At 36.7% G+C, this 17,595-nt stretch overlaps 1 protein-coding gene across 1 annotated transcript in view; it reads left to right on the top strand.

Annotated features, from left to right (window-relative positions):
- Samsn1 (SAM domain, SH3 domain and nuclear localization signals 1) overlaps positions 1–17,595 on the top strand; it is a 48,984-nt gene that overhangs the window by 13,177 nt on the left and 18,212 nt on the right. The window contains exons 2-5 of the mRNA XM_051150370.1: positions 5,377–5,448; positions 8,840–8,989; positions 14,807–14,936; positions 16,975–17,126. Coding sequence (XP_051006327.1) covers positions 5,377–5,448; positions 8,840–8,989; positions 14,807–14,936; positions 16,975–17,126 — 504 coding nt within the window. The remainder of the gene's footprint in view (positions 1–5,376; positions 5,449–8,839; positions 8,990–14,806; positions 14,937–16,974; positions 17,127–17,595) is intronic.

Genomic DNA, 17,595 nt, shown 5'->3' with positions numbered 1-17,595 from the left:
TACCTATGACTCCTCATTTAACTAAAATAGAATAGAGAAGTTTTTACTGACTTCCTAGAATGAGAACGTGGCTTACAGTCTTTGGTTGTAGTATAAAATAATGGAACATAGTGGCAGACCATGTAGAGCTAAATTTGAGAATTTTAAATACTTGAGCCTTTCTACTCTGAAAACTTGTTTAATGCACTGTCAGCCGTTATAAATGCCATTTTACACTGACTTTTTTCTGTTATTACAGAAATTCTTTCCACTCCCTTAGTGTAATCTCTGAAGTAGTTTCAATTTACAGAAAACATTTTAGTGTCACATACAATTCTAAAAGTTTCAGTGTGGAAATTCTGAGCAAACGTTAGAAATCAATGACACTGTTGGCACCTGCACGTTCTTTACATGTGTTACAGTTAAAACGATGCTGATGAGGTAGAGATGGAGCAGGCTAACTTTGGTTCTGAGAAGCCAGATACACACTGTAAATATGCATGACACTGATTTGTTTTGATAATTATAATTTTATTTAGCTATGAGTTGCCATTACACAAGGTTGTACTCAGTGCTGATGGCATGACTTTGCAGTTCTTGTTGCTTTTTTAGCTTGATGTTTCCTGACACCCCACATTCGGCCTTCCATTGGCACCATGTCATGGTACAATTATTTAACACTGAGGCACTCCTAACAGACTATTTTAAGTGAATTAAATTTGATTCTCACTGTCCAACATCTTAGTACCTGAATCAGCCAGGACAATTAAATTCTCGAATGTTTTTGGATAAAGCAGACAGGTTTGTTGAGATTCAGCTTTCTATAACACAGTATGTATAGTGAATGCAAAGAGAATTTTGATCTGAGGAGTAGATACTATCAAACATCTTATAGTAATAATTAGATATGAGAATTTGTTGGTAGTGAGTTTATATAACTTTTAATTTGCTAGTATACTTCAAAATTCTGTGGGTGTCTGACTCATCCATACAAATATTTTCTTTGAAATAGATTGGCACTTCTACTGGTGCCTTTCTCACATTTTATAGTTATGGTGTAGATGAGATTTTATCTGACAACCCTAAAAGCTGTCAGCTGGGTAACAAAGACAATTAAGGTCAAATCCCCTGGTTTTGGTAAAAATCTCAACTAATATTATTTTTAAAACAGCCCACAGTTTTCTTTCATGTTCATAATAGAGACAGGTGAGGGTTTAGAAAATCTGCTTAGCTCCATTACCCCATCTGGCTCAGTAGACATCGATAATAATTCAACCAGTATGATCATAGATTTGCAAAACAGCGATTTTATTTTTTCATCAACTTTAATAACTAGAATATATACATATTCAGAATAATTTCCCATGGTCAATTGTTTAGTTAACTCTGAAGTATATTAAATTCAGAAAATACAGTTTATTGTCTTTTATATTTGTCTATTCTCAAAATACAGCTCTTATATTTTCCAAGAGAGTCACTGATGTGTTTCTCTTCAGTATGATTATAAATCAATGAATTTTGACATGTTAAAATATACTACATTTATTTCACAGTGTATTACAGGCATTACTCTCATTAAAACTAAAGTAGCATGTTTTGGGCGACAAGTGATTCAAATACTTAAAACTCCTAGCATAGCCCCCACTTCCTGGAAGGGGATCTGTGGCATCCTACTGGGTTTTCTGTCATGATTCTAAGAGATTGGTTTCCCTCTTAGAGGTGTCTAATCTGTGAACTACAAGTGACACAAGACTGGGTTGTCATTGTTCTAGACCTTTGTGTACGTGAGTGCAGCTAGGAAGAGAGTGTTTGATGAGGGAATGGGTTGGGAACTCTCATTGGTATTTTCAGTTTGGATTAAAGATTGAGGGCTTGATGTAAGCATTTTATTTTACGTCTGCTTTGCTTTTATTATAGTCTGAGAATGTTGACTTCAAATGCTATTGACACTGTTACTCACTTTAATTGTTACTCAGTGTTTACATATGCACTAATGTTATTAGCCTCAACAAACAAGTTCAGATTTAATTCGATAACAGCTTGTCGCTGCAGTGTTTCTGTGTACAGACAACCAAGTTACTTTGTTGTAAAATGACTTGTGATAAGTTTGTCCTTAAATAATCAACTCAGTTTCGAGTTAGGTAGAATTGTTTCATTTTGCATTTCAAAGCTTACGGTTTTAAAATTTTTATTGAATTTGGTTTATGAATTTATGAAATTTTTACAGTTTTGTATTCACATCTACGAAACAAAGTATATTCAGAGAAACATATTTTCTATCTTGCCACCCCATTCATGCATTTTGACTTATTTCTCTTTGAAAGAAACCCTGTATTTTCCTTCATGACACATACACAATATTTTCTCACTGAGATCAGTGGTAATTTATTCTGTACACCTTTCTATGCTTTGTTGTTTTCAGTTTCACTGGATCCTACAGATCTTTCTATTGAATTATAGAAAGATGAATAGTATTTTCACACACACACACACACACACACACACACACACACTTACACACTACTCATTTAGTATCCTCTTGATGCACACTGGGGTTTACAGCTTTCTAGGTAAACTTTACAATATTACTAACATGTGAGCTGTGCATATATACTACCATATGATATCTCTATATCTCCGTATCTATAGATATCATATGTTAGTATAACTCTGGCTAGAAATTTATAAATTTAATTGCTATGACAAAATATAAATATATATGAAAATTTACAGGTTGTTGGCAAATTTCCCTTCACAGATATTGGGCCATTTTACAAGTCATTTTATAAACACACAATAAAAACTGTATACTTCATATGGCTGGGGTGGAGCTGGGATTGAACATAGAGCCTTGGACATACAAAATATGTGTTCTGTTTTTGAGCTACACTCCAACATCTTCCATATACTTACACAAAATGTAAAGAGCAGACATGGCCTAATGCCAACATTATCAAGGATTATCATATTTGATAACTTTTTTTATATTTAATCTGCTTGTCTGAGAGAGAGGCCTTTGTTCATATAATTGCTTTATCTTGATCAGAGTTTCTGTCACCAACCAGTATCTGCAAAATGATTACACCATACTTATTTGTGACTATTCAAATATGTTCACATTTATGAAGAGTACTATGTAGGAAGCATGTTTTGCCTCCACATATTTCACTTTTTCACTATAAAGTTTGACAGTAGAAGTTCTAACGCCATTCCTTGTCCATACCTCATAGTAGACATTAACTCCTTTCTGACATAAGCTCTGACCTATAAATATAGTAGGAAACCATCTTCTCAGAAACTAACTAACTTTTAGACTGGATACTGAAATGTGTTAAATGCCCTTTTAAATAAGTACTGAAATTGTCATCTTTAGAATATTTTATGATGGACAGACAGACTCCTCTGCCTTTTGGTTGTTGACGAATTAGTACAGATAGGACTGGTAAGACCCAAAGTATTAGTTTTTGTTTTTGTTTTTGTTTTTTTATCTTTTTAAAGTCACTATTCCTCTATCTGAGTTTCTCTATTGGTATAATGGGGGAAGAATTAATTTTAAAAGGTGGTGGCTATTGATTCCTTAATGGAAGAATACAGTGTAGAGAAATGCTGAAGTGGATCTATTCTGTGCCCTCCCGTGCAACAGGCCCCATTATCCAGTAATGGGAAGCATTCTGTAACTCTCATTAATATGTAACAGGCAGCATCAGGCTGGGTATAAGCTACTGAATTGCCACAGGCCCAGGTTCCCATAGGCCATAAGAATGTCTAGAGTATAAAACAGAGTAATAAATGTCTGTGATGTATTCGTTTGTAAGCAGGACAATAGTTTTCTCATGTCCCTCTGATCTCAGAGCAACACAGGCCTGGTAGAACTGCTAACTAGGCAAGGTGAAGTGCTTCATGCTCTGTCTGTGTCCATCTCTAGTTTGGTAAGCTCTGTATGAGATGACTTGGTATTTTCCACTGTGGAACACAATGTCAGCTATCTCGTCTTTCCTCTCCCCATAAGCAGAAAGAGCAATGAGCTGTTCAGCGGAGGAATCAAGTCAGCAAAAGGCATTTCATCTCCCACGGGCAGAATCCTTGGGGCAGTATGCTGGAGTACCATGACCAGCAGGGTAGCTACTTGTCACACGCTCAGGATCTTTGGATCTCAACCCATTTTATAAGAGAAATAAGGGGGTATTAAAGGCAGTTAGTGGTAAGAGACACAGCTAAGAATTCCAAGGACAAGAATTCTCTGGCAAAGAATTTTTTAAAGCGACCTATAATTTTTGAGTGGACAATAAAAAAATTCTATAAATTACTGACTACTAGTAATTTTTTTCAAATTACTAGGTTACCTTTTCAGTAAAATCTATTGATTTCTAAAACAGTTTACTTTGAAATGAGGTACAATCTTTAGGACAAGCTTTCTTCTCTGTAGTTGTAGGTACACACACACCCACACACACACCCACACACACCCAACACACGATTAGATACACACCAGCCAAACAATGCATAAAGTTAAATAGATAGTGAGAAAGCCAATTTTTTGACTCAGTGATTTTGAAGAATTTTAAAAATTATTCAGGAGAGCCATTTACTTTGAAGCTTCTTGAGATTATTTGTAATAACCTACCTAGAGTGAGTTGCACGAGAATAACAACTTAGCATTAGAACTCTAGGGGGGTAGTCTCCTAACAACAGAGCTTGTCCTTGAAATCAACGAGGTAACCGGACCTGCACCATATGGAGGATGATGGTTGGACATCATGGCTGTTCCATGGGAAATGTGCAGAAGTTCAGTTTTACTCTCAGTCTTACATCCTGGATGCCCACATGTTCAGTTTATGAATAGGTCCACCTGTACGCACTCTCTTTCTGATAACCGGCAGAGAATTTAAAGTTAACCACATTTACTAGTGGGGAGTGTACTTGCGTTAGTTTTTAATTTAAGTAAGCTTGTCTTAGGAGGCAGAAGAAGGATTAATCAGCCATGTGCTTTGTTTTGTTTTTTCATCTTTATTAGTTGGCCTCTTTGATGATAAATACTGACTGTCTGTTCATAGTGCAAATAACTTAGTGTTTACCACATCCAAAAAGAGGCTTGGCTTAGAATCCTCAGAGGCTGCAGTTACTTGTGTCAAGAGCCTAACTCACACTATGAGTGAGTTGTTTAAAACTTAACCATGGTCTTAACCATGATTACACAAACCAAAGTAAGACATTTTAGCAATTTTTAGTACAAGACATGAATAATATTTATACCTGAAATGTCTTTTGATAGCTCAGAGAAGGACTTTTCATAGCCTACAAATTCAAGAGGTATTTCTGAGAAGCTATAATAAATTTATTGCTTTCAGTTGTGGAAGTCACAAACGTTAAGTTTCTTTTCCTTTTCCAATTTTACAGCGCAGCAGCAGTTTTGGGAATTTTGACCGTTTTCGGAATAATTCCATGTCAAAGTCTGATGACTCAAATGAGGTTAGTGCTTTATTCTATCTTTATGAATGTTATGATAGCATATTATAAAAAGTTTATAATATAAAAGGATAATAGCAGTTTTATAAGTTATGTAAGGAAATTAAATACATTTTCATGTCATGCAGACTTACATAGAATTTTGAAATAAATGAGCAATTATTTAGGACCTAGTACCATAGCAGGCATTATGGTAAATAGCTATCTAAAAAGCCCACTCAATATTAGGCAGAAAATAAATATCAAGTTACCTGGGGCCATGTGGAATGGGTGACTAAGGAAAGTTACTAGTTTAATAATAGGAAGGTTGTACACTGGGAAAACACAAAATGTAGGACCCATTCATTATTAAACATAACCCTACACCTTACCTTAACTCAGTGACCTTACTAACAGTTGCTTTTAGATAAACAGACTATATAAATCTCACATAGAGATGCATATATGTATATTTGCTATTTTTATTTCAGAAATTGATATTCTAGATAAAATAAAGTAAAATTTCATATACTATTATTTCTTATATCCATTAGCATATTAAAGGTCACAGTCCACCACTGGGGATGTCAAAACTACAGGAGTGTGCAACAGCAGGTTATAACACGAACGTCGTAGAGAAGTGGAGAGCAACAGATGCATGCTGCTGCTCAGTTTCCTTTCCCCATTTATAAATTCCAACGAGGCAATGGTGGCTGGAGTGGACGGCCTTCACATCTCAGTTATATAGTCAAGATCATCCTGCACAAGCATGCAAAGATGGGCAGTTTCTACATGATTCTAGATCTTGCCAGATTGATTATAAACACTAATCTCTACAATCACTTTTTACTATCTATGTACTTATGGATGGCTATATATAATTATATATGTACTCACAGAACATATTTGCATAATACTTGTTTATGTATATGTGCATATATGTGTGTATATACACAGAGAGGAACTTACTTATATGACTATTTTCACTCAGTGTTTTGTATAAACTTTTAACTCTATTACCTATATATAGCTGTATTCTGATAGTATTTATCTTTTAACAAACCTATGAAATTACCTCAAGTTCACTCACTGTCACTGGAATAAGTAAATTATTCCTTCTAAAAATTGGCCTTGTAATTTGCTAAAGCATTTAGCAGAGCTGATAAAGTACTTTCTCATTTTTCAGAGAACCAGGATCAATTCTTCATCCTTTTCATAGATAACTACACAATAACATGGCTTCTCTTAGATACTCCAGAGTACTGTTGCAATGAAAGATGAAAATGACTACTGCATAATGCCTGGACACTGGAAGAAATATCACTTTAAAAGATGAGGACAATAATAGAACTGTAAATTCTAAACAAAAAATAATGTTGTTCAGGCTATGGAGAATATCACAGAAAAGAAAACTAATTCAAAATATATGGGGCGGTTTCTCTGAGGCTTCTATAAATAATGATGGAAAAACCAAACTGTATTAGTATTGTACTATTTGAAACTTAGATATTAACAGTATCAGTTGTAACTAAACAATATACTTTCAAACTTATTTCAGTTACTAAAATAATTTTTACAAATAATATAAGAAAAGAGAAGTGACAAGAAAAAGATTGACTAAAATTTTAAAGTGTTTTCAAATTACATTTTATTCTAGTATTTCCAATTAAGCAAAGACTCTTTGCCTTTATATCTTTGAATATAGAAATTAATAATGTGCACCGAAAGCTTAAATTGGCTGTCCATTCATATTTATCATATGCAATTTTGGGTAAGGTATGAAGTAAAATATCATGTTGGTTAATAATGGTGTTAACTATGTGGTTAAACTCTCATATTAAAATCCTCAAGCTCATTTCCCATCACTTTCTATGCTCTGGGATGACTGGCTGTCCACCTCTCAAGCGTGGTGGGCAGGACTAGTGCACATGACCTTCACACTATCTCATTGCTTGCACATCTGAGCAAGCAAGAAGATCTGATCCTAATATGACCTCAAATATCTACATAAAGTATTTCATTGATATAAAGGATACTAGAAGGTAATGTACCTGGAGGTATTCTTGAGACTAGGGTGAAGTATACAGAGAAAGCCTTTCCTCCCAGTGGAGCATGCACCATGTGAGAAATGCAGATAACCATTAAATGAAGAAACATTATCCAATAAAATAACATCAGAGATGAATAAATCAGATAAAACAAACAGGAAGAGTAGACAATTGTAGAGAGTGACTAATCAGATGACTTCTTTCCTGTTACTATGCACTGAAGTAGAATCCTTAGGCTACCTTAAGAAGGACATCTGTGGCTGACTAGAGGACCCAAGACAAAAGCAAATTCAAACATTGGTGAGAACTCGATAAAGTCAAGGAGATGCACTATCATGGACATATTTAGTTACCATCTCTTTCAAGCTTTGTTGTGCATCTGTGAATCAGACTCACCACAAAAGACTTGTTAAAACAAACTATATCAAAATACTGTTTTGAAATATTGCTGCTGTTTTGAAATCTCATAAGTAGTTGAGTACGTAGATAAAGATATGTTATGTCACCTAGGTTCTATTGAATAATAATAATGTTAATTGTGTGGTTAAAGTTTGCATATTAGAACATCTAAGGTCACAAACAAGTTTCCCACAATTAATTATACTATGTCACATTGCTTTATGCTATGCTGTTGAGCTTTGTAGAGAAATGCCAAAACTTGTTTTATTCGGAGTCAGAGGGAAAAAATCACTGCTTTAGGAAGATTGTTAAGGATCACCAGCTAACAAGACTTAATTGTGTGCATTATATATTGTGTGAATTATATATTTCTTTATTAATGGACTGAGCCAGTTAATATTTACTATTACTTACAGTGAACAATCTGCATGCATATGCAACTGCCAGGTGAACTGAAGAATTCAACTGATTAAATTAACCTCAAAACTTCTTTAAAAATAACTGAGACCATGTCAGTCCCTTTGAGACCCAAGAGGTTATTGTCATGGTCTTCCAACACAGATGGCTGTTAAAGGCGTTTCTAATCCTTCCATTAAACAATCTCCCATCTACAGAGCTGTAAACACCCGTGATGCCTGATGGTTACTTCTATTTTGTTCAACTCAGGGACAAGAACAACAATGATTTTTTAATAAAACCATTAAACCATAAATTCTCAAAGAATTTCACATGTGAAGATGAGAACTTTCAACCGAGTTTCTTACACAGGAGGCCAGCTGGAAATGGGTATCAATATGTGTTATGCCCAGAATATGTACTGCACAAAATGAACAAAAAATCCAACCTTGGATTCACCCTAAGAAGCTTATTATAAAAGATCGTAGGGTTGGACATGGAGCTTAGACTTGGCACCTTTGCTTAGCATGTGAAAGACCTTTGACGCAAATAATCTTAATATTCTTCATTAGGTCCATGAAGAGGAGCTAACAAATGCAAGTGAAGAACAAAATAAACGTTCAAACAATGGAGGGAGTCTAGGTAAAAAAATGAGGGCCATTTCATGGACAATGAAGAAAAAAGTGGGGAGAAAATACGTCAAAGCCCTTTCTGAGGAAAAAGTACGTATATTTTGTCATCTGTATTTATATATAAATATTTGCAAAATATTAGGAAGGCTCTTTCTTTAGACCTATACTATTTGATGCTTTATGAAGCTCTGAGACATATTTTTCCTTTAGTTATCATACCTAGAAGTTTTGTAGTTCTTTTAAAAATTTGTGTGTGTGTGTGTGTGTGTGTGTGTGTGTGTGTGTGTGTGTGACACAAGTGCCATGGGGTGATGAGGGTATCAGAGGAGAACCTTTCAGAATCTATTTTTTCTTTCTACTTCTACACAAGTTCCTCAGATCAAGCTCAAGTCCTCAGGATTGCTCAGGAAGTGCCTTTACCCACTGAGATTTTTGATTGGCCCAGTCTTATGGTTCTGAAATGATTACTACTCCTATTGTAAAAGAAGAAAAACCACACATCTAGTGTGTGAAGAATAGTAGATTGTTTAAGTTGTAGCAAACATCTGTACTTCATTTCTTCTTATTGCAAAATCCTATCCTATTTTATAAATAATCTCCATTTCCCCAGGTACTTATGTGTATTTGGGCTGATTCTTATATTGGGCTCCCCATGAGTAATGCTGCTATAAGCCCTTGCTTGTGATTCTTTGTATGAATATCTTTTCCCTTTTGATATATGGTAATTCTAAGCCTAATATTTTGATAAACTGGGAACTGCTTGCCCAAAACTGTGCACAATTTTACATCCCCAATAGGAACGAATAAGTGGCTCCAATGTTGCTATGTCATGTCAGCCTATGGTAATTTTTTAAAGTATCGGCCAATAGTTAAGATGAATTAGATGGTAATTTTGAATTACATTACTCTTGTAATGGAAGATATTGACATCTTTTAATGTGTTTGTGGTTGTATTTACATATCTTTCAAGACATGCCTATTTAAATACCTGTTTGTTTTTTAATAATCACCATGTATTAATCTTTCAGAATGAATCTTTTTATATATGACTTCTAAATATATATTCTATCAGTCTATGAATTATATTTTCATTTTTATAGTATTATTTGTATCTCAAATACTTATAATAGCACAATTTTTCTCTCTTTCTCATTGTTTGGCTTTTGTCACTATAGTTGAATTAGTTGAATTAGTGCTTAATGAAGTATAATGAAGATTACTTCTTAATTTTCTCCTAATGGCTTTATGATTTTAGCTCTGCAATTTTAGTGAATGATCCATTTGGGGTTAGTTATTCTATATTATTTTCAGAAGAGCAGAAATTTCTTCTTTTTCTTGTAAATATATAGTTGACTCATTAGTCAACTTCATTAGCTGCAAACTCTTCTTTTCTCCTTTACATTGTCCTCTTAGCAATGTTCAAAGGTAGTTGATTACAATACACAATATTGTTATAAACATATAGATCATAAATATAAAGGTACATGTACAGACTCTGGGTCCTATGGTGTTAATTTGTGTGTCTTATGCTCATTTTCTCTTTCAGCCCTTTTCTATTTGAATTTTGTCAACAGTATTCTGTGACAACAGTAGTAACCTCTGTGTTATCAAACACAAAGTCACTTTATTTTAGTTGTAGACACAAGTGGTGACATGCTTACACTGAAAATGCTCTTTTGGCTTCGTTGAGCCTTCTTTGGACTGTTCTCTCTCACAGAGTTCTTCTTTGCTTTTGTTGTTGTTTCTGTAAATACAAAGTCTTCCTGACATGGGGATAGCTACTTTCTCTTCCTCCTCTTCCACCTCTCCCTCTCTCTCTCTCTCTCTCTCTCTCTCTCTCTCTCTCTCTCTCTCTCTCTCTCTCATCCTCCACCCCCGTGTGTGTGTGTGTGTGTGTGTGTGTGTGTGTGTGTGTGTGTGTGTGTGTATTTGAGATAAGGTTTTTTTGTGTACCCTTTGCTGTCCTGGAACTCATTATGTAGACCAGACGAGCCTTGAACCCAGAAATCCACCTGCTTCTGCCTCCCCAGTGCTGAGATTAAAGGTGTGGACCACCACCACCAGGATCCAAGGTTTCTTAAAATCGTGGATGCTCCACTAAATATACCCTGTCCTCCTCTGTGCTCCTGGATAGTCTCATACCATTGTTTTCTAAAAGTATCTCTAGAAAGGATGTATTCACTTGACTGGTGTACTCAGTTAACCAACAGCTCATTTGGTGATACCATAAAGATGTCTAACAGACACTACAACCTATGAATACATCAAAGATTAAAAATCTCAATGTTTTTGGAATTCCCGAAATTTGTGGATAAATGGATTGAGCTAGAAATGATCATAATGAGTGAGTTAACCCAGAAGCAGAAAGAATCAAATGGTATATACTCACTTATATCTGCATACTAGCCCAAGGGGCATGTCCCACAAAAGCCTTCACTTACCAGGAAACTGGGACAGAGGGGAAGGCATCCTATTGGGACTCTAAATGAGAGACGCATGGGAGAACAGCAAAATAAAAGGATCCAGAGGGTCCTAGAAATCTACAAGTAGAACAATATGATAGGCAGATTTGGGCCCAGGGGTCCCGCTCAAACTAAGGCACCAGCCAAGGACAATACAGGAGGTAAACTTTAAACCCCTTCCCAGATCTAGCCAATGGTCAGAATATTCTCCACAGTTGAGTGGAGAGTGTGATACGACTTTCTCACATACTCTGGTGCCTCACATTTGACCATGTCCCCTGGAGGGGGAGACCTGGTGGCACTCAGAGGAAGGACAGCAAGTAGCCAAGAAGAGACTTGATACCCTATGAGAATATATAGGGGGACGTAATCCCCCTCAGGAACAGTCATAGGGGAGGGGAATAATGGGAAAATGGGGGGGGAGGAATGGGAGGATACAAGGGATGGGATAAACATTGAGATGTAACAAGAATAAATTAATAAAAAAAAAAATAAATAAATAAATAAATAAAAAAAAAAAAAAAAAAAAAGAAGGAAAAAAAAAAAAAAAAAAAAAAAAAAAAAAAATCTCAATGTTTTTTTTTTACCAGAACCCAACTATTTCTCATCCATTACTGTTCACTCCCACGGCTGTGGGGAGAGTGGGGACTGCCTCTCATATGAACTCTGGTGCCCCAATTTGATCACTTCCCCTTTGGGGGGAGGCCCAGTGGGCACACAAAGGAAGGGGATGCAGGCTATCAGGATGAGGCCTGATAGGCTGTGGTCACATGGTAGGGGAGGAGGTCCCCTCTGTCAGAGGTCTAGGGGAGGGGAAATAGGGCAGAAGAGGGAGGGAGGGTGAGAACAGGAAGACACAAGTTAGGAGATAACAAGTGGGGTGAAATGTGAACAAATTATTTTAAAGAATTAAAGAACTGTATAAAACAAAGAAACAAAAAAAACCCCAAAGAAACAAAAAATATTTTTCTATTCAAACTGCCCCTCATTTAGGGTAAGTCACTAGCCTCCCTTGTCTTCATTACTACATCAGCTATCTAAGTTTTTCTGTTGTCTCTCTGGCAAAATCCATTCAGGACAAGAGACCCAAAAAGATCTCTGAAAAGCAGGAACAGGACACATCAGGCCCCAGATTAAAACTTGTAAACAATCCCTTTAGTATAGTGCAGTAGGGCTAGATTTTCTTTAAAACAGACCTCAAAGAAATGAGAGAAACACCAAGGATTTTCTACGAGGAAGAGCCTGTGAATTCTAACAAAGATAAATGCGTAGGGCAAGCTTTGCAATGGCAATGCATATCTGACATCTATAAAAAGACAGGGAGAAGAGGAAAGATTCTGAGTTTTTCTTTTTAGCCCACTTCTGAGGACATTTTGGCAGATGCATGAGGAATTCTTAAACCAAACCTTCCCAATGGAAGAGCTCCCTTTTTCCCCACCCACCAGAGTCACATAACTGTTCTTTATATGTATTCAGGCACTGAAGTAGTACAAGGTCTGGCATCACTGTAAACACACTGATAGATGGGGGTGATTGGAACTACTAGTGTAGTAGTCATATTTTTGCTGCTAATGAAACATAGCACAATAGAATGGTTATTCATAAAGAGCCTTAATTTGCATCATAGTTATGGTGCAAGGTTGAGGAGCTGCATCTTGTACAGGCTTGGGTTTTTTGTTCGTTTGTTTGTTTGGTTTTTGTTTTTGTTTTTGTGGCAGGGTTACAAGGAAGCAGAGGTTATCGTGCAGTGACAAATGTAGTATATACCTAGATGTTTCAGTGTCTGTCTTTTTGCTAGTAAAGCCATCAATCCCCAGTCATGGAGGCTCTGTTGTGATGACCTCATCCAATCCCAGTCACCTTTCAAAGGCCCTGACTCTACACAGTGAAGTCAGATCAAGTTTCCCTTTGATGATTTTGTGCAGTGTAAATTTAATGCACAGGTGAGGTTTTGGAGATGACAAACAACATGGAATCATAACCTTCAGTCTACAACCCCCAAGGCTCATGTGCTTTTCACAAGACAAGGTCACAGTCAGTAAGGTGGAGTCCTATGGCTAGAGATCTAGATGTCGCATTCCTGTGGCCACCACAGTGGCCTATGATGTTCTTCATCAACTGCCTGTCATTCACTGCTATGAGTTATTAATGTATTACCCATCTTTCTTTCACTACACCCCCCTCTATACCGGAGACTAATGTGAATTCAGTTTTGTTAGCCTTCCTTTTTCTTGGAAAAGTATCTTTAAAAGGAAACATAAGTTCTATTGTCTCATAATTCAGGTCTTCATATTTTAAAAGGAGATCTGTGTATATTTTCAGGTTGATTCTGGGCATTTGTTGCCTTACAGTTGAAGTCTTTGGAATTGATTTTACCTAAATCAACTATCCCTCTTCATCCTTGTCTGACTTCCTAGTTCTTTCACATTGTATAGCCTATCTCATTCAGAGCACTTATATGTATCATGCTAATATGTTCATGTACATATGTGCAACTACTTTAAAGACATACGAACACATAGCTTATACAGTATGCATAGCCCATTCAGACCAGAACATAACTTGTTACAGCCGAGAACCTTTTATACCATTACCTTGTTTACTACAGTATTTACTTTATAAAGGTGGAAAGTACCTAGGCTGTGCTTTACACACCTTCTCTGAATGACTGAATACAGAATAGATGAACGTAGAGAATCAAATGGAGTCTATTTATATTAGGACATTTTATCAATGCTCAGTAATGCTCAAAAATAAGACTATTGAATTATATTGTGACGAGTACTAAGAAATTCATAGGCTTTGTCCAAAGTTTCTAAAAGTGGAAAACATTTGAGATGTTTTCAAGTAAATGTAATTTGTTTTGAAATTGTCTGTCTTTTCTAATTTTATGCAAGATTTGCTTTTCACTTGACTAGGTGGCAAGCACAGTATGAGATTTGTAAAGCTCCTTAGATAAGGCTTGCTTTAGAATTGCAAAGTGAGCATGTTTTATTCATATCTAGTGATCTGGGAGCGTGCAAATAACTGACATGAAACAAATGTGCAGAGTTTAAGCCTGTAGTATCAGATCTCAAAGGATTAGTAATGGTGGCAAACAGATAAGGAGAACATGAAGAAGTAACTGCACTTTAGCAGAAGAAGCATCGATGCCAATACATCTACCAGTTCTGATTAAACAGTCGAAATGATATTCATCTTTATTTGCAAAAATAGAGCCCTATAATTGCAGTTGATTCCACATCTAGGGAATGTTTCCAAGTAGCCCCTAAACTGTTTTCCTAGAATATGAACTGAAGATTAATGACTCTCATATTTTATGCTGATGTATTCATGGGTGTTTTATTGTTTAAATGTGTCTTGCTTGTTGAGTCACTGCACACAACGAACATCTCCATGGAAATCTGATCTGCACACTTAACCTCTGATATGCTTCCTTCTGAAGGAGGAGGAAAACGTAGAGGAAACCCTCCCCTATCGGAACAGTGATCCCATGATTGGAACACATACAGAGAAGATCTCCCTCAAAGCCAGCGACTCTATGGATAGTCTCTACAGTGGCCAAAGCTCATCAAGTAAGGCTAATGAGTAAGGGGTGACACTATAGTAAAGAAGCCCGGGTGATGCTAATTAAAAAGCAAGGGATGATCACCCTGAGATTGTTTAACAGATTAGAAACAAAGATAAAAGAGAAGTTGCAGAGGTTACATACATTGAATATACATGGACTTATTATTGATTGTGATACATAACATAGCACCACATATTTTTTATGCTATAGCCTGCCAGTCTTTCGTGAGTATGCCTCAAAAAGTTGTGTTGACAAATAAAATCTGATAGCAAAATTGTATGCTCTGGAAACCTAGTGTTATCTTGATTCAAAGACATAAAAGTATTTGAAATAAAGAGGTAAATTTTTGTTCTTTAATTTCCTCCCATGTTCCTTATTTGATGTTATCCTTTTTGTCTCCTCTTTCCTCCATCTGTCACTCCTCTACCCCTCCTCTTCTTCTTTCCCTCCCTCCCTCCCCCTTCTCTTATCTTTCTTTCTTCCTTCCTTTCTTTTTTCTTTCTGTCTTTCTTTTGTAATATCCAGATTTTGCAAAGAGCAGGACATTTGGCTCAATTCTGTCGTTCACAGTTACTGTTAGTAAGTAGAGACTGATGTGATAAATAATACTACATGATAGATATGTCACCAGTTGGGTGAGAAAGGGGATTAGCAAGAACTATAAGGACTGACGAATCAGAACTGATATTTGTCTAAGAAGGGCATTACTCAAGATCAGTTACATTTTCTGCTACAATAGTTACAAGAAAGTATTGACATTACTGGTGCCTCATATATGTTTATATGCAAACTGTTATCTTACCTGTGGTCTCTTTAGAACTTTCAAATGTCAAAGTTTATTTTACATTTCCTTTTAAATCAACTATTCCTGCTATTTGAAGATGGCTCACAAAGAGAAAATGTTTCAATTATCCTCAGTTTTATTCCTATTAACCATAGAATAATTGCTTTGTGGTAAAAAGCTAATGCAGAAACAGTTGAAGGGTGTGTGTGTGTGTGTGTGTGTGTGTGTGTGTGTGTGTGTGTGTGTGTTATTCAGATTTCATAAATATTCAGTCTTGCTGGTAGTTTTCAAATTCAAAGTGTGAAACTGAATGTGGAAGAATTTTATTACTCCACCATGCCATCATGCAAGGCCTGCATTCAGTCACCTACACAGGGACACAGTGATCCACTGACATGCTACATTTCTCTTCATTCCCAATGTGGAACTTACAGGATCTTGCTTTATTTCACAATACTTGGTAACGAGACTACAGCTGTTGCCCGCTTGAGCAGCGAAAGGTCAGCCTGAAGGAGGAAGTGAGGAAATTGGCTATGGTAGTAACAACGAGGCACTCCCACTGCTAACAGTACTAACACTACAGAAAGAAAGCAAAATGGAGCAAGATGGAATGCCTTTCTCTGTTTGTCTTGCTCTTTCTTTGTTGTTTTGTTTCACCTGAAATGCAGGATCAGGAAGCAAGGAGACCAGAAAACAAGCATTCAGGCAGTTCAGGATAATGTGGAGGTTCACACATTTGGGCAGTTGTCTTCTCCACTCCTATGACAAACAAGAGTATTACCATTTATAAGTAGAGATTTTTTTCTGACATGGCCTTTGGCACATAGTAAGAATTCTGGGAGCAATTTTCATTACAACTATGTCCGTTGTAGGGAACCCTGAAATGTCATGTGTTGACCATTTATGATAAATAATAACACATAATGGTTGAGCTGTTTCTATCGAATTTAACCTTAGTTTCCAGCTATGAAATTAACTGTCTAGGTCAAGGTTTGAGCTTGCTCCAACTTACCAAGTGGGCATTAACTAATGCTGTCTAAGACAGATTAGATCACAGTGTCCAAAGGAGACAGTATTGGTATTAGGACTGAGGAGAGTGTTCAGACTGGAAGGGAAAGAGTCAGAACTAGCTCAGAAGAAAGTCACTGTAGAAGAGTGGCTAGGAGCTACGTAAGAGTGACATCCATTGCTCCAGTTCTAGGTAATGGCACAGAAGGCAAGAAGCTTTGATCAAAACTGTTAACCTTTCCTTCTTCAGGTGGGATAACAAGCTGCTCAGATGGAACAAGTAATCGAGACAGCTTCCGCCTGGATGATGACAGCCCCTACTCAGGGCCGTTCTGTGGCCGTGCCAGAGTGCACACAGACTTCACACCAAGTCCCTATGACACTGACTCCCTCAAAATCAAGGTGGGCCAACACTGTGTATGCTTCCTGGTTTGTCAAATGCTAGTTGCATGGGACACTTTGGAGACTGAAGGAAGGAAGTTGGAAGTCAAGATGTGTGTTCTTCCCATGCAGTAAGCTGGACTGGTTCTCAGTGGGAAGAGGCTGACTTTGCATAAGCTGGGGTGCAAGGGATCAGTCCGCTTTGGCATTAGCATAAGGCAATACAAGTTCAGAGTCCACTGGGAGAAGTGAATTGTTAGCATTTATCTAAACTCTGCCACCTCAGAGGTGGCCCGCTAGACACGCCCACTTGTTATATGGTAATGTGAAAATAAGAGAGCAAAAGAGAGGGAGAGAATACAAACCTGTCAGGCAGGAGCCAGTAGAGCAAAGGCATGGGAAAACAGACTTGGTTGGACAACTCAAGTTCTCTCTAAGTAGGTTGATATGAAAAACCAGAACTCTTTTCCCTAATGATAATTTCTTCTTA

This window comes from Acomys russatus, chromosome 8, assembly GCF_903995435.1.
Source record: "Acomys russatus chromosome 8, mAcoRus1.1, whole genome shotgun sequence".
Taxonomy (NCBI): domain Eukaryota; kingdom Metazoa; phylum Chordata; class Mammalia; order Rodentia; family Muridae; genus Acomys; species Acomys russatus.
The sequence above is the reverse complement of the archived record's forward strand: the minus strand, read 5'-3'. Positions and strand labels throughout refer to the sequence as shown.